The 24,835-nt window shown below is 37.8% G+C and overlaps 1 protein-coding gene across 14 annotated transcripts in view; it reads right to left on the bottom strand.

The window, feature by feature from the left end:
- Nucleotides 1-24,835, bottom strand: part of VPS13A (vacuolar protein sorting 13 homolog A) — a 111,656-nt gene that overhangs the window by 46,720 nt on the left and 40,101 nt on the right. For all 14 annotated transcript variants that reach the window (XR_004500561.1, XR_004500562.1, XR_004500563.1 and 11 more), the window contains 17 exons: nt 24,606-24,690; nt 22,765-22,937; nt 21,104-21,260; nt 20,655-20,734; nt 20,390-20,449; nt 20,152-20,308; nt 19,633-19,749; nt 19,445-19,548; nt 18,844-19,011; nt 17,870-18,177; nt 17,010-17,157; nt 15,952-16,102; nt 7,581-7,705; nt 6,705-6,874; nt 5,890-6,110; nt 4,449-4,681; nt 1,016-1,108 (listed from right to left, as the gene is read on the bottom strand). Coding sequence is in view for 10 of the 14 variants with exons in the window: in XM_015652863.1 (XP_015508349.1) it covers nt 1,016-1,108; nt 4,449-4,681; nt 5,890-6,110; nt 6,705-6,874; nt 7,581-7,705; nt 15,952-16,102; nt 17,010-17,157; nt 17,870-18,177; nt 18,844-19,011; nt 19,445-19,548; nt 19,633-19,749; nt 20,152-20,308; nt 20,390-20,449; nt 20,655-20,734; nt 21,104-21,260; nt 22,765-22,937; nt 24,606-24,690 (2,550 nt within the window). In the remaining 4 variants the exon portion in view is untranslated. The remainder of the gene's footprint in view (nt 1-1,015; nt 1,109-4,448; nt 4,682-5,889; nt 6,111-6,704; nt 6,875-7,580; nt 7,706-15,951; nt 16,103-17,009; nt 17,158-17,869; nt 18,178-18,843; nt 19,012-19,444; nt 19,549-19,632; nt 19,750-20,151; nt 20,309-20,389; nt 20,450-20,654; nt 20,735-21,103; nt 21,261-22,764; nt 22,938-24,605; nt 24,691-24,835) is intronic.

Genomic DNA, 24,835 nt, shown 5'->3' with positions numbered 1-24,835 from the left:
CTTTTCTACAGGACTCGCATTCAAACATACTTCCCCTTCCACAAGCAATAGTTCAATCTTTTCAGATTTGCCACCCCTGCCTTATTTCCTGATGGAAACTTTCTAAACTACATCATTCAATGATTTATCCTAGCATTTCAAGATGTATCTCTGCATATCAGCCATTTTATAAAACACAGATTTCAAAACTGAAGCAGAGTGGCGCAGTTGTTAACTTTCAATCTTATTCATTTTGACATGCTCAACAGGTAGGTGTTCTTCTAATGAAGAACAGGAACAATTCCCCATTTCAGTCATTCCTGAAGCAACTTCATAGCCTGCTGAGTGATAATACAATACTGTCCTGGGGTGACTTTATGACATTTGTATCCCCAACTGTCTGTTCTGTTTATGCTGGATGTTAAGTTCTGTACCTTTAAAACTGGTTCTGAGAGGGAAGGAGGGAAAGAAGAATCTGCAGTTTGCTTTCAGAAACTGCACTCACTCCCCTGCATCTCTTTCCAGACTGTGTTGTCAGCAGCACGGACAGGAAGAGAGCTCTCCTTTGCTTTTTAGTTAGTTTTTAGCTAGCTGAGGCAGAGAAGCACCCTGGACTGTGGGTTTTTCTTTTTCTTTTTTTTCTTGGACCCGTTCAAACCTGCTCTGGACCAAAACCCCAGACAAACACTGGGAGCTCACACCTGTGGCCCACTGGGGGCTGGGCCGCGGCACTTTCCAGCAACAGAGGGACTGATACAAGACTGAGCGAGCCAAGCTACACCCCACAACAAGGACTTTCTGAATTTGCCATCTCTTCAAACAGCGAGAGGTTTTATTGTTTAATATTTTTATTTTTTTTTAATGCTTCTGGATACTTTGCTTGTTAAATAAACAGGTTTTCCCACTTATTCTCCAAGGAAATCTTTTCCTGAACCAGTTGGAAGAGAGGCTGCTTGAATTTGCTTTCTGGAGGGACACAATTCAGAGGTTTCTTCCCAAATTCGCCCAAAATCAAGACAAACACAAGTTTACTTACTTCTATTGTTAGAGATTTAATGGTTAGATCAGCTGTCTGTGGATTAGTTCCTGACTGTTTCATTTCAAAGAAGAAGTCACAAGGCTGCAATACCTGTACAACAAACATGTGTCATATAGAGAAAAAAGTATAATTAAAAACTTACTTTGAAACCATACACATAAAAAGTACTGAAAAAAAACTTATTTCATTCTTCAAAACTGAAAGATAATTAATTGAAAAATATTTCATTATTCAAAATTAAGAGAAATCTTAACACTAATGACAAGTTCAAAGAAAAAAACAAATATCTAGAAGCACCACCTCAGACATTCTCAATCACTAAAGATTGAGAAGTCATCCACAGTAAAAAGCATTACACTTCAGTAACTCCATTCTTGTGGTAAAGTCTGCAGATGTCGTCAATGCACTGCACCACCATGCCTCTGCCTTTTGAGAAGAACCAGTTCTTCAGTTGCAAGACAGCAATGACACAGTTATAGTTTTCCTGAGTAACAACATAACTGAATATGTCTGAATCACAACCACTCAGTTCCAGCTTTGTTTTGCAATCAGTCCCTGAACATTTTCACTCGCCAAAGTTGACCAAATCAGAGGTATGCTATAAACAAAACCAGTGCTGTGTTATTAATAGAGCACTCAGATGAAATTAGACTCTACTGACACTGTACAGACAGGAGAATTTGCTCTCTGATCCCCATCTGAGATGATTAGTCTTTCAAAAACTGTAATTGCAAACCATATTGACTCTGCCATCTTTTCTGACATCTCTGTCCATATCTGAATAGATGCTGGAGGCACAGATATACCTTGAATTAGTTTGACCACACTTTCCCCAAATGAGTTTGATCTAACAGAAGTTTTGCCCATAATAATGTTTTTTATTCTGTTGCTCAAATTTTTTTCTTACTTACTTTAATTTTTTACTTACTTACTTTACCTTTTTTCTTACTCTGTATTGCATTCAGGAATGAAAAATAAGAGATTTCTCTTTAGACCAGCATACATATGAGAAACACACAAAAAAGCCCTCATCATTCATGCTATTTTAAATCTAGAGGTTAGTTTCCCTACTTGGCATCTGGACATGACACTTGGGGATATGGTTATGGTAGTAACCACTATGGGATATGGTAGTAATGGGTTAAGGGGAAGGATGAAAATTTAGTAGAAAAGTTTCACAGATACAAATGCTTAGCAGAAGGTTCTCTAGAAGTGAAAGCAAGTTTTGATATAAAAGAGATGTTTTTAGGGCCAGTTGTTACTGAAACAGCTGAGAGAACAAAGGTTTAGTTGACTTGGAAGGTTTAGAACAGTGGTTTAGTCAGTTAGAAGGAGGTTGTATGGCTAAAGTCCAACAGGTTAAGTGGTCTTCAAACAAAGCATGCTTTCTACCAAGTAACAAAGCATAGGCAGCCAGAAAGAGCTTTTTTACCAAAGCAAGAAGGATTTTCCACTGCAAAACAAAAAAATTACTAACTCGAATGATTGGTTAGTCACTAACATAATATGATAATTTTAGCAGCTTTGATAGGATATATATAAATGTAAAGGTATTGTGTATGATGCTGATTGGTTGTTATGTATTAAGATGCTCAGTAAATAAAAATATGCAATGCATTGTAACCAGAACTAAAGGGGCTTCAGGACACACGGCTTGCCTGTAGCTAGTTGTAGCTGTAGGCTGACCCACAACCCCCACAGCTGTAATCTAATCTATGGAATAAATAGCTTTCTAAAGAAGAGTTGTCTGAAGTCCCCATCTCTCTGTTGGCTCCTACACTGGGTTGACAGTTGGACTAAGTGATCTTAGAGGTCTCTCAGTTTTGATGGCTTTGTCATCAAAAGGCTGAATTCATCCAACCCAATTACTTTCTGTCTTAGGTTACAATGTAAGATGTACCCAAAAGTATATATTCTATTACCATCTTCATAAACTGTTAAAACCAAGTGGGGCAGTGCTCCTTATCTCTCCATGATTCATCTGTGATAATCCACGAGATAACTTCTGCTAATGGGCAGAAAAGCCTCACTGCATGACTCAAAAATTACATCATCCCGTTGTGAGATGCTCTGCTCAGAGGGGGGAACCAAGCATTCCTACCTGGATATGATCTGAGAACATCACAGGCAGCCTTATCCACCAAATTCCCAGAGGACAAGAGCTCCACAACTACCTCTGGACCTTCAGAGGAAGATCAAAGCCTTATACAGAATCACTGCTTGAACAGAACCACACCTGCCACTTCAACAGGATTGTAGCCATCATTTAATTGGACTGCTACCAACGTCCTGACCAGCAAGGTGTCAGGTTGTAGTCTGACTCTGTCAGTGTTTCTGTATTATTGCATTTATTTTAATTTTCCTATTAAACTGTATTTCTGACTTTGCATCTCTCACTGGCTTGCTTTCAAACTATTACCCTTTCCCAGACTAAATTTAGATTGTTTACAGAAAATCTGGGTTCAGAGTTTTGCTTACACATATGTTTTCAAAAGGAGCAGTTATGTTCCTACAGGTAACTTTTTTTATTTTTGACTCTCATCAAGAACTTTCTTCATCTTTCAAGGAAGGTACTATTTTAAGCACTTAAACTACTGTCCTCTGAAGTTTTTTCCTCCATCTATAGCACAAGCATTCTGCCAGATTCAGGTCTTTTTCCCTGTTTCTACAGTCTGAGATAACAGATTCCATCAGAAGATATTCCTGTAAGAGGAAAAATTTGGTGTGAAGCCTGCCAATAGCTTTCTACAAAGTAATGTTTATGCCACACTTGCCAGCTACAAAAATAAAAGTCAAACAACTTTGCATGGTATTGTGGCTATCAGTGCTAGTTCACTGCTTTCTAAATGACTAGACTTAACATTTTAGTGCAGTTTAAGACTGTGTATACCCAAGAAGTAAACTGAGGTGCTATGATTCTACCTGAAACTGAGATGAAAGGGAAGCCCCAGTCCTTTCTGCTTAGAGATTTGGTCTTTCCTATGTCACTCCATAAGTAAACAGGTATTAACAGAGAGCTGAAAAGATCTGCTCTTCAAAATTCATGTCTGGTCTGAGGACATGGGTAGACTGATAGCACTCTAAATTTATTATACTGCTTTTGACGTAGCATACACTTACGAAACTCTATTTATTTGGCTTACATGGGATATGAAAGATAATTAACCTTTTACTCCTTTGAGCTCTGCATTGTAGCTTGTCATACAAAGCAAACCCCAATGCCACAGGTCAAGATGCTGCTTTAGGCATATTAGACAAAAGATAATAAAATCAAAAAAATGTTAGCTACAAAATTTTACTCACACTGTAAATGTATACTACTATACTGTATTATACATTTTAATGATGAACATTTCAGATATTACTTGTATTTTAGTAGTATAGGCTAAACAGCACCTTTTAAATATACACAGAACAGCTGCAAACTCACCGTAGTAATGTTCCCTTTCCTTTCTTCTGGAAGAAATGGGCATGCTTTCATCTGTATCTCTCTAACAGCAGCTGTCATGCTGTACCTTTCAGGGCTAGTTTTAATGAAGACCTCACACTGTGTTGTAACCACCAGTGCAGGAGCATCACTTCTTGTTAAATCAGCCACAAACACAATCTCTGGATTTTTAACAACTATGTTCACTTCCATCGTAGATACAGGCTGCACAGATGCTTCAGAAACATAAATTGCATTAGTTTAATTGTTCAAAGATTCGATTTCTATTATTTTCTTGCTGTGATTTAATTATTAATATAATTTATTATTATAATTAATTATATTAATTACAAAAATTAATTCATTCTTGTAACTTACAGGGAGGACTTGTCTATTTAGGGGTAAGGTCTATCACAACTAGTGTTACCAAATCTGTCAATCCCTGCAACTGACATTTCTAGGCTCTTCATTGAAGGCACAAAACCATTTAATATCTAATTACTCTTGTGTACAACAAAAAACTCCACAAAGCTTCTCAGTCAAAATAAAAAGGGTAACAGTATCCCCACTACTACTAACTGTGACATTAACAAATATATAAGCTTCACTCCATACCTACATGGGCCAGCTCTGATAAGAGTCTTACGAAAATGCCAGGCACATTACTCCACATTACTCTGGAGTAGCAAACCCTCATTTTTCCACAGGACAATCATGCAGCATTACGGATGCCTAAATAAAAATACACTTTCATATAAGACTTCAGATAAGGAATTATCTGTTCAGACTTTGATCACCAGAAAATAATCACAGCAGGCCTGGCTGAAAGGGACACTGCCATGATATTCAGGGCACAGGAAAACAACACCAAAAATACAGGGACTTGCTTTGGCATACCTGATGAGAACTACTTGAGTCCTGGAAGCATAAAAATAATATTTCCTGCTCTGATGCTCTAATAGACCAATTTTTTATGTCAAGTGCTCAATCTAAAAGTCTGTTTTCTGATATAGGAAGTAATGCACATCAGTGGACAAATGAAATTACATTTCTAGGCAACAATATTAGGCAGGCCCATTCCATGAGCAAGCACAATATAATATGCTTCATTATTATTCCTATTTTATTTTAAACATACATTTTTAGGTATCTTCTTTCTCTAGTGAAACAAGACTTCCTTTGGAAAAGAAGACTAAAGGTTATGAATCTATTTCCATGATGCAAAGAAAGCAACATCAATAGTTACAAGCTGTTCTGTACATATCAACACAGAAAATAGCATAAAAAGAGTATTGTATTTTTTACATAGTATTACATAGCATTAATTACATAGTATTAAATATTATTAATAATTAAATACATATGTATTATTTACATAGTATTAAAATTAAGCTGATATTCAAATACATATTTTAAACAATCTCCAGTGTATACTGGTATATACCTTGGTCCTTTGATGGTAATGACTGCTTGAGATTTCTCTGTGCAGCAGCACTTTCTGCATTAGCCTTTAGGAATATATCTGCTACAGTAAGTAGAAACTCCATGCTTGCACAAAGGTATATCTCTTGAACAATAACATCAAGAACAGTGCCATCTCTCCCCCGTTTGTAGTTTACATCCACCATAACTTTTTTTTCAAATCCATGCTTCATTTCCACCATCCTGAAAAACAATTAAGGCACCATTTAATGAAATAATAAAAAGCCAGCCACAAATACTGAAGAACATTCAAGATTCTCATTCCAGATGCAATATATTAACAAGATCAAATTTAAAAAGCAATACAAATAATTTTAGGGCATGACAAATAAAAACATTAGCATGAATTTTATATAACTTTAAAACTATCTGGAATCCCACACACTGGTAACAAAAGGTGTTAATAATTTTAACAAGTCAAACCATCATATTTACTTGCTCACATATCTAAAGTACTACCTTTTACTGAAGTTCGTTACTACTCATGAAACATCATCTCAGTCTCACTTAGCATTTCATAAAAGTGGGAAGTGAAATTGTTTTCTATGCACATTTATTAAATTTACAATTAAAGTTCAGTTTATTTCATTTTTTGTATCTAGCACTGGTCTCTCAAAGATACATGGAACAAAAGGCACATGAAACCCATAAATCCACAGTAACAGGTACTTTAAGAACCCCTACAATAAAACAATTGCAGTTTTAACAGAATATTAATTAAACTAAAACATTATGAACTTTTTTCCTAACTCTAACAAATGATGTAAAATTACAGACCTTGGTGTAGCCTTCTGGATTGACTGTCTTTTATCATCTAATGTACAGTTTGCCAGTTTGACTGACGCATTCATTGAACCATCTGATAACATTTTCAGAGCAGCTGACATGAGAACTAATTTAAATTCTGCAAGCTTCAAAAGGTCATCTCTCTGATCCAAACTGTTAACCTGTTTAAATGAAACATTTGTAGATTTCATTACAGGTAACAAAAATAATAAATAGTTGTGATACACAGTTTTATTCTAACTAATGATATTGTCAATAATAATAATAAATTAAATAAACCCACTACTAATTCAAGACAACCACAATCAACAACATACAAGAGAAAACTTTCAAAGAGCGAAGTTCTGCTCTTCTACCATCTTTCTAAAGCAAGCTTACCTAAATGAGAGATCTAAGTTTATAATAGATTACAAAATTTAGTCAGAAATCTGGTGACAAGTTTTGTAAGTTTAAACCAAGGTGAATATAAATGCATTCCTACTGACAAATTTAAGACTCTTTCTTCATCATTTTGTGTGTGTCCATGTACCCATCTCTACGTGTAACTAATGAATATGTTCCATTCTTCTGTATATTCTTCTTCCTAAACTATATTTTAAATTAATATAAATTTTCATCAATTTTTAGTCAGATGACAGAAGACGCCACATATTATGTACTACCACTGGCTATTCTACTTCCTGTAGTATCTGCTAAACAACTTTACTAAAATAGCTGTTCTCTCATTTCCATTACACTTGTTATTATTGCTAGAAAACACTTTCTCTTATAGTCATAAATTATTCAAACAAGCTATTCTTGTTCAGAATTTCCAGGACTCTAGGCAAAAAGCTGCTGATTACTCTTTGTAACCAAACTTTTACTCACCTGTTTTGAATTTGGACTATACAACACTAAAGTAAGAGAGTCAAATCTGAAGTCCAGTTTTAGTGTTGTTTTAATTTTCATAGGTGAATGCAATTCCACCACAGCTGATGTCACAACAGTTACACCTTTCAGGAATCAGAAAAATGGTTAATATTAAGAAAATTACCTGACTGCAAATAAGGATAAAAAACAAAATGAAACACACTCGCTTATGACCATAGAGACAGCAACTTCCCTTTTTCTCCATATGTAAATTCATCCACACATAACGTGTTTAGCATGCCTTATATAACAACTTTTGGCAAAATCACACAATGTTTGAGAATATAAAACACTCCCCTTATATATTCTACATGAGATTTTTACTGTCTTTAAAACACAAATGTACAATTTCCCCTAAATATTGGATGGTACTGTGTGCAAAAGTCTTACAAAGAATACAAATTTACTTTTATCCTCATTTGTTCATCTACCACATTGTTGCTGGTTTTCATATTTAATAAAAGAATTCAGCAAAAGATGGTTTTGTTAACTTTACTTGCTTTCCTTTTCAGTGTGTGCTGAACAGTTGATAGGCAGTGACATGTACTGAATAGGAACAACTTTCAGGGGTGTCATCATTACAACAAACAGAAGTAAATTAGAACAGCAACGAAACCACCATACACAGGAAAGAGAGCAAAATGATGAGCCTTTCAAAGTTGAGATGGTCACAAATGCAGCTGACAAGACTTTTAAGTGCTACTTTGCATTATAGCCAGGAAAATAAGACCCTTATATTTCATGTCTTGCTCCAAAACTCACTACAGTGGTTCAGCTGCTCCTATTCATTATTAGTTATGTTAGCTATATGTTAGCTACATGTTATATGTTAGCTATAGCTCAAACCACAATGTCAAGGTGATAGGTCAACTGGCAGTCAACTGACCTCGTCAGCCAAGGAGGCACATAGTGACAGCAGCAACAACGGGAGCCACAGTGCCTGCAGTTACAGGGCAAAAGAGCCTGATAGGGGGTTCCCAGAGTCAGGGAAACCCAAGAGATGGGAGAGACGTGACAGGGTCCAGGCAGCTATCCCAGGTGCAGCCTACATGGTGAGGGCCTTGCCAGAGCAACCAAAGGAGATTTAAAGGACTGTAGCAAGCATAAGCAGCTTGGAGCACAGTGAAAAGGTGGGTAAGGTAAACAGGACATGGCACATCAGAAGGATGTGGCACAGCACTTGCTGCAGAAATTCACATGAGCAGGGCATGTAGGCGGGCAGAGTGACCCTCTCAGCTCATTAGGAGAGCTCACCAGGTGGTTTTCACTTACCCCACGAGAACAGATCCAACAGTGATCTCCATAAAGCCAAAAGCCATTGCTAGTAGGAGCACAGCAACCCAGACCAAGCTTCCTCAGAAGCATGCACCTGCTCAGGTCTGCAGCTGCAGGGAGTGCTGGAGCTTGGCATTAGCCCCAGAGGGCAGAACTACACTACACTACACTACACTTGTGTGCAGTGGGACCAGGTGGATGACCTGCTGAGCCTAGTGGCTGAGTTTAGAGAGGAAGTAGAGGCTGAAGAGTATCAGGGTCTGACAGAAAAATAGACTGGTGAAAATTCCTGAGAGAAATGTAGGAGGTAGAAGCTCAGCCCAAGTTAGAGGAACTCCAACACTCTTGTCATCAGACAGAAGGAGGGGAACTAGAAGACAAGGGGAAAATTTGAAACAGGTCCCAGCTGGGGGCAACAGGAGAATCACCTCCTTTGCTTTCACAGGTAACTTCAGGAAATAGGTATGAGGCTCTAGAACCTGAGAGTGAAACAAATGATAGTGAAGAACAAATGATAATGAAGATTCAAGTCTACCTGGGAGTGTTACCCAGCGCAAGTCAGTAAACCAAATGCATCACAATTTCAGGCAAAAGAGAAAGAAGAGTAATTGTTGCAACTCTCTTCTGTGAGGAACTGAGGGCCCTACATGCCAGCTGGACCCATCCCACAGGGAAGTCTGCCGCCTTCCTGGGGCTCAGGTAATAGGCACTACTAGGAGACAGGATCTGGAACACAAGTTCTGTTCTCTTCTGTCCTGTCAAGAAAATCATGCAGATGAACCCCTTGGTAACACAGTTCTGTGTTACCATCAGAATTTTGGTTTTGTTCATCATGGGTCAGTTTATAGAACACTGGCATTAAACAGGATCCTCTTGTCTCAAAGGGGAAAAAGGATTTTAGCTCAGGAGTTAGCAGGACTAACTCCAGGGCTAACTTGAGAGAGTTTTAAACTAGAATTGGAGAAAGAATATGGCCAGGCTTGACAGAGGTGAGGTGTGGGAAGGGCAGAACTACAGTGATCACCCAAGCAGGTAAAAAATAGGTTTAAGAGGGAATACACTCAGTGAGTACAAGCATCTGAAGATGTAACCACATGACAGACTAGGGGGCACCCTTTTGCACAATCAAATACTTCTATAACAGAAGTATATATACTTCTATAACTGGGTGATTGCCTATACACCAATGCACCCAGTATGGAAAACAAACAGGAGAAAAGAGAAACGTGTGTGCAGTCAAAGGACTTTGACTTAATTGCAATTATAGAGATGTGGTGGGCTAGCTCACATGACTGGGTTGTTGAAATGAAGGGCTATATTCTGTTTACGAAAAACATTCTATATGAGGAAACATCTGGAAGGTATTAAGCTCTGCCTTGTGGTGAATGATGAGCAAGTCAAAAACTTATGGGTCAGGATAAAAGGGCAGACTAGTAGGGATGACACTTGTGGGCATTTCCTACAGGCCACCCAAGCAGGAGAAGGAAGTGGAAGAGGCCTCTGATATGCAGCACAAAGCCTCAGAAACACAGACATTGGTTCTTGTGGGGAACTTTAACTACCCTGACATCTGCTGCAGAACCAGCACTGGGAAACACAAACAGCCCAGCAGGTTCCTGAAAAGCACTGATCACAGCTTTCTGCCATGGATAGTGGAGGATCCCACAAGAAATGCTGTGCTGCTTGACCTCACACTAATAAGCAGGGAAGGCCTTGTGGGGGATGTGAAGGTTTGGAGGCAGCCTTGGCTGGGTAGTGATCATGAGATTGTGGAGTTCCTCATTGGGTGAGGAGCGAAAAATGCAGCAAGTGAGATTGTAACCGTGGACTTCAGGAGAGAGAACTTCAGCCACTTCAGGGAATTTTCTTGAAAAAATCCACAGATAGGCTCTGCAGGGAAGAGAAATTGACATTCAAGGATCACTTCCTCCAGGCTCAAGAACTGGCATCCCAGTGCAGGCCAGTGAGCAAGAAATCAGGCAAAGGGGTAAGAGACCTCCATGATAAGATAAGCCCATGAATAAAGGGCTTCTGATACTACACACACATAAGCAGGAAATACATAGGAGATGTAAGTGGGGTGAAGGTACTTGAAATGCGTATAGACAGGTTGTCAGGGTAAGCTGAGACAATGAAGCCCAAGGCCCATCAGGAATTAGATCTGGCCAAGGATGTCAAGGACAAGAAGAATGGTTTCTCCAATAAGAAAAGTAAAAGTAAGGATAACATGGGACATTGCCAAATGTGGGAGGGACACTGGTAACAGAGGAAGCAGAGGAATTACTGAATGTCTTCTTTCCATCAGTCTTCACTGATAAGACCAGCCCTCAGGAATCACTGACCCAGGAGGCCAGAGTAAAGGAACGTTGGAAGAAAACCTTTCTTGGTAAGGGAGGATTGGGTTAGAGAACACCTGTGCAACTTTGACATCCATAAGACCATGGACCCTGATAGGATATATTTATGAATGCTGAGCGAGCTGACTTGCACACAATCATCTTTGAAAGGCTGTGGTGGTTAGGAGTGATGCCTGAGGACTGAAAGGAACCAAATGCCATCCCAGTCTTCAAACAGGGCAATGAAGAATGACCCAAGGAACTACCAGCCAGTGAGCCTCACTTCAATCCCAGCAAAGGTGATGGAGTGCCTCATCCTGGAGGCACTTATCCCCATCCCAATGGAAGACAAAAAGATAAGGAATAGTCAGCATGGATTCACCTAAGTGAAATCATGCTTGACCAACCTGAATGTTTTCTATGAGATGATGGATGGATGGATGAGGTAAGAGCAATGGTTATTGTCTACCTTGACTCCAACAAGGCTTTCAACAAGGCCTCTCACAACATCCTCACAGGCAAACTCAGCAAGCATTGCCTGGATCAGTGGACAAGTGAGGTGGACAGGGAAGAAAGTTATGGACAGGAAGTTCCAAACAGAACTTCCTTACTGTGCAGATGACCACACACAGGCACAGATTGCCCAGAGAGGTTGTGGAGTTTCCCTCACTGAAGATACTTAAGAACTGCCTGGACACTATCCTATGCCATGTGCTCTGGGATGATCCTATTTAAGAAGGGAGATTGGTCCAGATGACCCACCGTGGTCTCTTCCAACCTTACCCATTATGTGATTCTGTGAGATCCTCTAGTGTTTTCCTTGATCCCATCAGTAGCAGGGAAGAACACTGAAATGAACATGAGAACCCACCTCATGAACATATTGCATGAAGGTTGGTGACATCAGTGAATTATTTTTTTTTGACCATGAGTTAATTGATGTAATACCAGGACTGCTGGGGACAAATAAGGTTCATCTGTCTCAAAGGGGTAAAAGGATTCTTGTCCATGAGTTGGCAGGGCTGATTAAGAGGGCTTTAAACTAGATTTGCAGGGGGGTGGGAATAAGACCAGGCTCACTTAAGATGAGCCTAGAGCCAGAATGCCAGGGTTAGGGGTAAAATCAGTAGCCCAGCTGAAGTGCAACTACACCAATGCACACAATATGGGTAACAAATAGGAGGAGCAGGGGTGCAGCAGGAAAGCAATGACAGAAATGTGGTGGGATGACCAGAGTGTTGCATTGGATGGCTACAAGCCCTTCAGAAGAGACAGGCAAGGAAGGAGAGGTAGTGGGGTGGCTTTGTACACTAGGAAGTGTTTTGACTTTACAAAGCTCCAGGACAGTGATGAGAAGGTTGAGTATCTATGGGTGACAATCAGGGGGAAGGCCAAAAAGGCAGATATCCTGGTTACAGACCACCCATAGAGGATGAGGAAGTGGATGAACTATTCTAAGATAAGCTGACTGATGTTTCATGATTGTCATGAAATCATGTGAAATTTTAACCTGCCAGATGTCTTCTGGAAATTGAACACAGAAAAGAGGAGGCAGGTTAGGAGATTACTGGAGTGTGTGAAGATAACTTCCCAACACAGCTGGGAAGTAAGCCTACCCGAGGAGCTGGCCTGCTGGATCTGCTGCTTACAAACAGAGAAGGGCTGGGGGAGAAGCTGTGGTTGGAGCCATCTGGAGCAGCCATGACACAAGAGTTTTCAATACTCAGCGGTGTCAACAAAATCTTGGACTTCAGGAGGGTGGACTTTGTCCTGTTCAGAACACTGGTTCAGTCAGTCTCTTGGCAATAAGCCCTTAAAACCAAAGGGGTCCAAGAAGTCTAGATGTACTTTAAGAAGGAAATATTATAGGCACAGGACCAGACTGTCTCTATGTGCTGGCTTGGCTAAATAGGGAGGAACTCAGCAGGGAAGATCAGAGTTCATGATCTTTGGAAGAAGGAGCAGGCAACTGGAAGAAGAGTACAAGGATATTGTTAAGTCACATAGAAAGAAAATTAGTGTGTTCGTTTTGTATTAATTGACTTTTGGTTGAGAGGGAAGGAACTAACTACAGAAGTAATTTTCTGTGAGGAGCTGCAAAGAGCTTCTTCAGTGCCTGACATCAGTGACTAGCTTTGAAGATTGACACATAGTTAAACTACTTAAAGAGTTAAATACGGTTCTGTGAAAACACATTTTAAGGACGGGCAAGCCCGAGAAAAACTTTTTTCCGGCCTGGAAACAGGTAACAGGCTGGCCCGGCCTAGTTTCGCGGTCGTGCTGGGCCGGGTGCGCTCTGCCGCGGGGCCGGGCCCCTTCCCGGGAGCTTGCGGAGCCCCGTCCCGTCAGGGCCGGGCCCCAGCGGCTGCCAAGCAGGAGGAGCAGAGGCCAGCCGCGTCCTAGCCCGGCTGCTGAGATCCTGGCCGCCCCCCTCCAGTGCGGCCGCTGAAGAATTCCAGCCGCAAGATGCCAAGTCATCTTTCCGGGGGGTGCTATCCCAGCGCCGAGGGAAATCATGTGGCTAAGACCAGGGGCGGCTCTGCAGCCCATGCATAAAGTAGCTCTGCGGCTGGAATTGAACGTAGCAGGGACCAGGCTTGCAGCCAGTGCAGCCTTAAGATCCTCGCACAGCCCCCAGCGTGGCCTGAAATACATCACCGCGAACGCTCCGGCTGTCGCCCGGAGGGATCAATCATATGACCACCATCCGCAGGCATAAAAGTTGAAAATGCAAATGCAAATCATCTCTCGAGAAAAAAGGAAGAGGAGAAGAAACGTAAAGAAACGACAGGAAGACACCAAAGTCAATAAACAAAGGAGTCAAGTTCCAAATAGGAGGAGAATGAGGACATGCCTTAATCTTAAAATTCTTTTTGTAAGGCCATGTTGATAGATTATGATACACTAGAATATCCCTCTAATTCATGAAAAAAAAAACATAGGGAGATAGAGTGTTCAAACTATAGACATGAGCAAAGGCATCCATGCTGAAGCAAATCAGATGTTCAAGTTGCTATGAACCAAATTAGAAGTTTTAACAGAAATAAAAGTGATAAAGACACTTTTCCCCCAGGGAAGAAGAAGACCTCTGTTCCCAGAGATAAAGATGATTTCAAAAATAAATGAAAAGAACTTTTGCTTTTGGACAGCTCATCCTCAGACGTGTACCTCACTAGCAAAAAATAGAGCCCTCAAAAACAGTTGTAGTGAAAGCTCAAAATCAAGGGGAGGGATTTTAACACTGCAAACAGATTTTCCTTTCCCAGGTGGCTGATTCACTGTGACATTGAAGCCACGAGAAAACTTTTTCTTGCTATGCTGTGGAGACTTCTCTGTAAGTAAAACTCTTCTCCCTAAGAAAATTGATGAAAAACTATTCTAGAAGTTGTAAACTAACTGGAAGTCCCAAGTTTTGTCCATTTACATTATCAGTAAGAAAAAAAGAGAAGGTTGTGAGTTAAGTGTTCTTAAGGTTTTATTCTGATTCTTATTATTCTTTTAGTTCTGTTGATAAACTTTCAAGTTTTGAGCTTTCTTTACTGTCCTCCTAAATCTTATCTCACAGCAAAAATATGATTAAATTATTCTAGTAAGTGCATTTAGCCAGCACTAAACCAACTACAATTAGCAAGGTTAAAACTCAGATAGAACTCAACCTGGCCACTCTATCTGCTGTGAAGTAAAATAAAAATGTTTATATAAATACATTAACAACAAAGAGCAGGCAAAGGAATAATCTCCACTCTTTACTGGATGTGGAGGGAATACCCTCCCACCAAGGATGAGGAAAAGGCTGAGGTACTTCATGCCTTCTTTACCTCAGTCATTAAGAGTGAAAATGGTTATTCTCTGGGCAACTGGCCATCTGAGCTGGTAGACAGGGTCAGAGAGTAGAAGAGAGGTGCTGCAATCCCTGAGGAAGTAATTGTGACTGCTGTGTCACTTAGATGCTCGTAAGTCTATGGGGCCAGACAGGATTCAACCTAGGGTGATGACGGAGATGGCAGAGGAGCTCACCAAGTCACTCTCCATTATTTATCATCAGTCCTGGTTAACGGTAGAGGTCCCAGATGAGTGGAGGTTGGCCAATGGGATACCCATCTACGAAAGAAAGATCCAGGGAACTACAAATCTGTCAGCCTGGCCCCAGTGCTGGGGAAGGTTATGGAGCAGATCATCTTGAGTGTAACCATATGGCACAAACTGGACAACTAAGGGATCAGGTCCAGCCAAAATGGTTTCAGAATGGGTTTAGGAAAGACAGGTCATGCCTAACCAATCTGATCTCCTTTTTTTGACCAGACTCATCTTGTGAAAGAGAGGTTGACAGGAAGTTGCAGCAAGATGGGGGCGGGTCTCTTTTCACAGACAGCTAGTGAGTGACAGGGTAAGGTGATAAAGCCTCAAGCTGAAACGGGAGGGGACGTTCAGGCTGGACATCAGGAAGAGTTTCTGCTCAAGAAGGTGAAGATCCCTGGAAGCGTTCAAGAAGACCTGGACATGGCACTTAGTGCTGTGGTTTAGTTGACATGGTGTTTGGCCAAACGTTGCATTTGATGATCTCGGAAGTCTTTTGCAACCTTAATTATTCTGTAATTCTACAGTATTGGTATACACAAATGAATCTGGCATCCATTCGTAAATGCAACTCCAACAGAAGCCATATAGTGACAATAACACATAAAAATGCCAGATGATGTAATTTTAGAAAATATTACCTGCAGACTGCTGAGAAGTACCATGCGTTTCACTAGAATGACTAGTTGGTGCTTTTGATTCTGGCAAAGCTGTTGATGCACCAGAGCTTTCACCTGCATTCTCATTTAGTGTCCTCAGTATTGTGGTAATATCTTCCTGACTGAGAATTAGCTTTAAAAAACATTGGAATGTAAATCAGAACAACTCTGTTTGCATAACTTTTGTTAACCAAAATTTAAGCTTACAAATAAACAGATAAATCAAATTAATCTCATCTGAGACTCTGTTTACGATGCTGAACATTTTTCTCAAATTCACACAACTCCTTACAGTAATTTCTAGAAATCAGAAGTCACACATCATTTTGTTTTCATCCACAAACTTTCCCTACCAAGTTACTGTTTAGAAACTGGAATGTCAGAGTATGAACACACAGTTTGACCTACAGTCAACCAAAATCTTTATCTGCATTTAGTCACAAGCCACTTTACAGTAACAGTTACTTTACAGTAATACTTAAGAGTTCTGTTCCAAAATCTCGCAAATTGGTTTTCCTCACACTCTTCACAACCTTTCTATTTTTAATGTTTAATTTAAATTATGTTATGTTTAAATTTTAATCTACATTATTTATTTATTTTTTTTCACATTTAAATCACCCTAGGATGAATCCCACTGGCCCCATAGATCTGTGAATATCTATGTGGCACAGCAGGTCATTAATAACTATTCAGGCTTGTCATAGGTACAAATTCAGCAGTGCTATTAAACAAACCAATAAATCCCAACTTTTTCAATCCTTCACTGACAGGTAAAAGGCCAGAATAGAATAAGCATTTTTAACTAGCAACAGTAATTCATAGTACAAAGTCTCCTGGAGAATCACAGACGAAATACTGAGCTTAAATTAGAACAAAAATCTATTCATTTCCTTTTACCCTATGAAACAACAAAATCTGTTCTACCTCTGTCTTGAAATCAAACAATACCTTAACTACTGAGTTTGGAATTTTATACAGAAAAATTAATCTGTTTTCCAAAAATATTTTAAAAGTTGCTTTCAGAAACAAGTGCTTACATTCATAGGCTTGAGTCGGCCAGATATTTCAATATCAGGAACTTCATTATACCATGCAGCAGCTAAATTTCGTTCAACAGCTACTTCCAGATTGACTGGCTGCAGCAACTGTACTTCAGTTTGCAAAGAATCTTGCTCATAGTAAGATCTGTGAAGAGAAGCAAAATCCTTCCAGCTTTCACATATTTCACATTCTAAAAAAAAACCATTTCTGTATTTTCCTCATCTTTTTAACTAATACTATAAAAGTGCCTTTATACTATTCCAAGTAGCTCTAGTTGAAGCCTTACTCCACCAAAGCAGACCTCCTTCCTTTGTAGGGAGAAGGTATCAGGCATGTATCAGAAACACAACACACAAACTCCTGCATGTCAGATCTCTTACCTACTCTCCAGTGGAGAGCAACTGCTTCTTTCTTAAGTACCCTTCAACTGTGTTTGAAAAGCCCCTTCCACTCCCTCTCCCTTCCATGAACCCCGTCCACCAAGGACCATTTTCAAATCGTTCTTCATAGCTATTTAACGCAGTACCTTTGCTGCTATGCCTAGCATGAAAATCACATCAAAACAGTCCAACACAAATAGGTATAGCCTGTCCCAAAGTAATGAATAATGCATAAATCTATAGTACTACACAATTTGCCCAGAACAAACATTTACTTCTATTTAAAGACGTGCAGATTGCTCTTTTTCCTGAACCATACATTTTCATTGCTTTAAAAAAATGTTAGTTTACTGTTATATTCCAAGATAACAGTCTGTCAATCACTAGCAATTAGCTAATTATTTAGTTATTCCTTGAAGCTCACTGAAGAATTCAGACGTATTAAATTAATTTTTGAAATATAGACAGTACATTACCTGTATAACTTCAGTTCACTCAATTTCACCGTCATAGAGTCAATAACAGGTGGGAGAGTACACCGTGCTTTTGTTTTAGCAATAAAGAATCGGTTCTTCACAGTGATTAAACCAAGATCAGCCACCAGGACATTTGCAGACATTGCTGACTGTGGAATTATCACAACAGGTGCTTTGATATTGATATCTAGTGCCAAACGGGAACTACGCTCTGCTAACTCTTTTACACCTGTAGCTGCTTTCTCTGCTGTTCGAACAGTTGCCTCAGTAAGAGCTTCCTTGGCAGCTTGAAAGTTATTTATAAAAGCCTAGGAAAGGAATACAGATCTCAGGAATTAATAATTAAAAATTACATTACTTCAAAAACACTATGAATCATAGTTATTTAAACAGCAAACCATCCTAAAATGTTATTTTTGCTATACATTTTGTCCAAATTATTTGTTAAGATAATCTTCCCTCAACTATGATAAATTATGCATATATATAAATAAATTTCTATACTAAATATTTGGAAAATTAGATAGTAAGAGCAATGACCTTGAAACATGACTTGTAGAAATTTCATTTTATTTAATCATATGAGCAGAAAAAGTTTGATTTACTTAGCATGATTTTGATCAGGTTTGATTTCCATAGCAAATCTATGGAAAGGGCATTAATTTTCATGGTTTCCTACTTATATTTCAGTGTAATGAATAGTTATTGGTATGAATGTTTAACAGCTTAAATCATCTAAGAAAAACATTACTATTAACAATAGTAAATCTTTTTGCTTACTCATTTGCTCCACAGTAACAAACATATGTAGGAGAAAAATAAACAGCCCAACCATCAACCCCAGTAAAGTTTTTACAACAGTATATAAGAGCTCTTACACAAACAGATGCCAGCCCATATGGAACACTATCCTGTTCTTACTCAGACAACTTCACCTGGATGCTAAGAAACAGTATTTGGAAAATTTAACTTACCAAAATAGATGAAACAAACTTGTTGACAAAAACTACTTGAATACACCCAACAGTTAGGTAAATACGATTGTCAACAACATCCATATTTGTATATGCAATGCCATCTGTAGCATTCACATATGATACCATTCTGAAGTTGAATACTTCTTTTCCTGTGATGTAAAGAGCCTTAAGAAGAAAAAAAATAGTATCTCTACTGTAAAAACTTACATACTGGAGAAACTTCACTTCAAAACAAAATATACCTCACACCACTAAGACATTTTTACTTCAAGTATCTCAATAATATATGAAGAAAAATAATGTATTTTAAAAATCCATTGAAATTGCTGAAAATACTCAGTTGACATCTCAGCTTCAATAATTCTCTTCACTAAAGTCAACACAGTAAGAGGCACAATGAGCAGCTGAATACCACAGTTGCACAAATTAATGTCAGTCTAATAATTATTGGTTGTGGGAGCAAAAGCAATCTGTTATAAAGAGAATCCTACTCCCAACAAATATATAAAACATGACTGAAAAAAGTCACAGTAGAGAGTAGAGTCTAAAAAATAAGTTTAATTTAGCATCCATTAAAAAAATACATGCATGTGCTTACCTTTTTATACAATGCTGTCTCATCAGAATCCACAATAATGATGTTCTTCAATTTTGCAGTCACATCAGTTGCTGCTTTCTTCATGATCACTTGGCTATCAAGACCTCAAAAAGAAAAAGATACGCAAAATCTATACACTAATATGGTTACAAAGTTTTGTGTCTTTGTGATTAAAGGTTTGTTCCTACCTTCAATGTGAATTTCAGCTATTCTGTGGCTTTTCTCTCTGATAAAAATACGCAAACATGATAAATCTGCACAGATAATGAGGTCAATAACATCTTCACCCTTCGATTTTTTTGATGCTGTGGGAAATAAAAAATAACAGATGTTCAATGAAGACATGTACTATTTTGGTATCCCTTTGAACTGCACAGCAAGCAAGAGGTTAATGCTCCTCAAGTATAACGTAATGACTATAAGGCCATCAAATTCACACCAGGAAAAAAACTATAAAAACCTGACAACAAGGTATGGCTTCTCTATTTACACTGACTTAGTGCCTCCAATACATAGCAAAGGTATGCCCTGACCTAAATGTCAGAAAACTACACATGGCTAAGGATACAACTGTATAGATATGTATAAGCAAAATTGCTATCAAACATCACTGACAGGTTTGGAAAAATAGAAAATACATTTGTTTTATTCCTTACTTAAGTGAAGGCAGAGTAATGAAAAGAGGAAAAAATAATAAAGAAACTTACTTAATTTTTTAAGAACATCCTTCTTCTCCTCTGTTTTTTCATGGACTGGTTCTTCCACAACTTTAGTTCCTTGTTTAGGTAGAAGATTATTCAGATAGTTAATAGCATTCAGCAGAGCCTCAGTATGCAAATGAACATCTAGAGAAGAAAAGTTCACCTAAAAGAAAAAATTTTGTTTATCCAGTATGCCTCTTCTCCCAGACTCACAAAAATTATATTAAAAAAAAAGATATCATACCTTTATTTTCTGTAGAACATTCTGACAGGCAGTTTTCAGTTCTGGTCCCTTAATATCAGTCTATTTCACCAAAAGTGCACATAAAAAAAACAAATCAGAAGTTTGTAAATTCCATTAAAGAAAACTTATTTTCAAAACCACTACAACTTAAGATGTAAAAGTTATTCTGTTGAAGTAGCAGACAGACTTTGTACATGACACTCAAGATGTTAAAAACATCAATAAGTAAGGAAAAAACCTTAAATATCTACTGCATTTTCCTAACCTTTATATACTCCAGGGTGAGAAGATCATCTTCTACATTATCCAATGTAGTAATTATGTAAACTGGTTTGTCATTGTCATCTAAAAAAAAAAAAAAAAAAGAAAAAAGAATACAGAAATTTATTTTTTTTTAAAGAAAAAAAAATTTAGAACTTTCTTAATCTATAAACTGACAACTAGGCTCCTAGCTGTCATTACTGTTTTGCAGACAAAATAATTAATACTGTTTTGCAGGCAAAATAGTTAAACATCTCTCTACAATCATCAGCATCAGAACATATTTACCAAAGCACTAATAAGAGGATGAGCTCCTGATTTACTTGCCTTCACCCTGAATTTACCTTAGGAAGCAAATCTTCCCAATTTGACAAAAGCCCTACAGTTTTTGAAGAAAAATTCATAGTATTATTAGTGAATAATTAATTTCTTGACCAGATTATAAATACTTACCAATATACTCTGGGCACAGAAGACCAACTTCACGAAGGAAGGCATTCCCAGTCATGTCAAATGTTCTTATTTTAATTTCAGTGCCTAAGCCCAAAATATCAAGCTGGAGCACAGGCATCTCAGTATCACCAGTAAGACGGCATAATTTAATTAAGACCTAAAGAAAAAACGAACCAAAACACATCCCCAAAACCAGTAAGGGATTATAATAAGTATAAAAACATTTTCATTTTTATACAGAATATAATATATTTACTTATTTTATTGGTTAATGTCTATTTGTGTATTGATAATTTAACTTTGTACAGCAAATGCATTGCTGGAAAAAATAACAAAAACTCCAAACATGCATGCTTGAAATTTCAAACATGTATGTATCACCAAAGTAACAGTACACAAACTAAATTATTTTTTAAAAAAAATCCATACAGCACTCAGCAATATTCCATACAGTCAAAACTAGATTTTCAGTCAACACAAAGTGTTTACTATTTTTACTGGAATTTCTCTGAATTCTCCTCCTAAGAGTCAGATTCCCAAGCTGAATGTCTTGCAAGAGGATTTACTACACTTTCACAATGCATGACAATACTGTTGTTAAATAAATACATAGCTGAGCTGTTGTATCTGATTTTGACAACCAAATACATGTATTCTCCCTTTCCCTGTAATGCTGTCTACAAATAAGCAAAATCAAAACAAAGCCCAATAAGTAATATTAAACTATGAGAAGAGAGGTGATTTCTAATAGATTCCAAATTTATTGTTTTCTTAGAAATTTTAAGTTAGTTGTCATTAGAAAATAATGTAAAACACAGCATTCTTGTTTTAGACTAGTAGTTCTAAATGAGGTCTTGTCATCACACAAACAGTACACTTCAGTTTTATTTGTAGTAAAGTATGCTACAAGCTAGCTGTGGAGTGTTGAAGACATTCTGTAAGCCCTACCACAAAACAAAATTAGTAAAGTTATCTGAATTTGTATAATTTATGTAAAATAAATGATATAAAAATTGAATTTGTATCATTTATGTAAAATAAATGATACAAAACAAATTTACTTTACATAAATGTAAAGTAAAATACACTGAGTTGTAGGAATAACAGTATCATAGCCATGATGGTCTAATGACAAAGCTAACGATAGTGTTAAGAGGTCACCTCTTTTACTATAACTGATACAGTTAGCAAGTGTTCTTGGATTTGGATAAAATACTCTTTTTCCCCCCCGCAAGCCTGAAACAGCAAGAAGAGCAAGATAATACGGATTTACACATGTAAACAGCATCTGGGAAAGACTAGAATAGAAAAATATGGTGCTTGTAACAACATAAAACATTAATGAAGTTTTCCAATTGACCAAAGCAGTATCTGGAAAAAAGATGCCACAAGCACATATTTAGCTAAAACAAATATGTAATGACATAGGTAAAGAAAATTCAGTGACAAAGTGAGTTGAGAAATCAAGGGGATAACTCAAAGCATTTCAGTGATGACAAGGATACAGAAGTAACACTATAACTTGGAGAAAACTCTGCATAATAGTTTCAGGCAAAAATGGGGAATGAGTATCTCTGGAGATACAGAGTTGTAAACACAACAAACACTGAAAAAATTACAGTCTTGCTGTGCTTCGGGGAAATTCAAAAAAGTAATTTTACCTCAGCTACTTCAAACTTTAGCTGGAAATCTGTCATGTTTTTCAAAGATTCTTGTTTGCGTAGGGTTTTTCGCCTTGTACTGATGGCCTGCTTGAGGGAACCAGATGGGACTTCAAAAAATGGCACATCTTCCACAGGACTGCTTAGTGCATCATAAAATTCTTCTTCTGATTCTAAGGATTAATTCACAACTACATTACATATGCAGTTTAGACAGCCAATATTTTACAGTATTATGACCTAGAGTTCTTACATCTACAACTATAAAAGCTTAAACGTACAAGTATCTAGCTGACAACTAACAACTGATAAAATCTGTTCCCACAGTCGTCTCAACTCTTGCCTCCGCTTTATATCACACCTACATCTGCCTCCATCATGTCACCATAAACCTCAGATCTCATCAGCTAATTCCTTCCTTCAGCATTCTCTTACTTTTGGCTTTGCAAATGACAGCACAAATGATGCTTTGTCTTGCCTTTGGTGTGACCTAACAGCTTAACTCATCTACTGGTCAGACTGCTGTTGACAAGTACAGGAGCCTTGGCCCCTATATTAGGCACACTATTAGGGATTTCTCCCTGCTGTAGATCAAGCTTTCACTCTACTTTACATCAGCACAGAAATATAGCCAAGATAAATAGATTGTACTGTCTTATGAAGGTCTTCTCCTTCAGCTAAAAAACCAAAGACACTGAAGTATAAGGTAACTGCAGAAGAAATAGCCCTCTAAAGAAACCTCAAAAAATTACATGAAGTATTTTGTAACACTTAAAAGCAGGCCTGAGTTTTTGGAGGGTGAAAATCGAGAATTAACGTAAGTCACTTAAAAGGACTGTATAGCTGTATGTATAGTATAGATTAGAAGTCAGACTTGATTAAAATCTAAACCTAGCTGTTACTTTCTCAAATTACTTGCTGCCAGCCTGCATTCTCACTTCAGCCCAATTCTTAAGAACTGAAAGATTTTTCCACTCTACCTTCAGACTTAAAGGAACTCATATAAAAACCTCATACAAAAAAAATGAAGATGCACAAACACATATTTTTACACATATATGTACATGCTGAATTTAAAGCTATAAGGTAGACATAATAACTGCTGATAATTTTGCTAGTGTTTGCTAACCACACAAACCATTAATTTGAGAAAGGAGTAGTAGTCTGGTTCTCTGTTTCTCCAGCTGAGTGTTTTGACTGAGACTGAAATAACGTAATATATATATTGTTATTTTTCTAATGTAACTACTAGATAAATGTTAGGATCTAGCTAAGCTGTTTTGAACAACAAGGTAGTATTGAATACAAGTGATTCTCCAAAAGCCAATCTTCAGCTTTATCCAGTAGAAGTCAAAATGTTTATGAAAACACAGCAGTTTCTAACGGACATCATTTCACTACCTCATAATTTAAATAAACCCACCTAAGTAGGAGCGATATCCTTCACTATAAGAAAATAATTAAAACTGTCATCAGAGGAATAAGCACATGCTAAAGCTAAAAATGTCATACTACTTCAGATGCCCTGAATAGAGATGTGCAGTGACATATGCCCTGACAAAAATAAACCCACCATACCAAACAAAATTTTCCTACTATACCCTCAGGAAGAGAACAACAAAAGAAGCATACAGAATTTTACTGCTATGAAAAAATACTCAAGTAGTTTGTACAGTATCAGTTATAAACTAAACAGAATACAACACTACTTGGCCCTCAAGAACTTGAAATAAAGCCCCATATCCTTGCTTACAGCAAGAATAATAAATTTCTTCAAAGAACTCAAAAACTTCTTGACTTGACCCGCTTCTTAAGCAAGACTTTAAAACAGATTTTATTACCTGACTCAGCAAATGAATGAAGATCCAAAACAGGACACACGTTTTGAGATAAATGTGGTGCTGAAAGCACAGGGGACAGTACACCCTGAAACAGGAAATACCATAATTTTTTTTCTTGTATTTATTGGTCATGCTATTGCATGCATATATGCTTCATCCAAGTTTTACAACTTAGGGAAATTCAGTTTAAGTGCAAATCAATAAAGGTAAACACATTACTAAAATAATAA

The sequence above is a fragment of the Parus major genome, chromosome Z (genome assembly GCF_001522545.3).
Source record: "Parus major isolate Abel chromosome Z, Parus_major1.1, whole genome shotgun sequence".
NCBI classification, from domain to species: domain Eukaryota; kingdom Metazoa; phylum Chordata; class Aves; order Passeriformes; family Paridae; genus Parus; species Parus major.
Note: the sequence above shows the minus strand (reverse complement) of the source record. Positions and strands in the feature narration are given on the sequence as shown.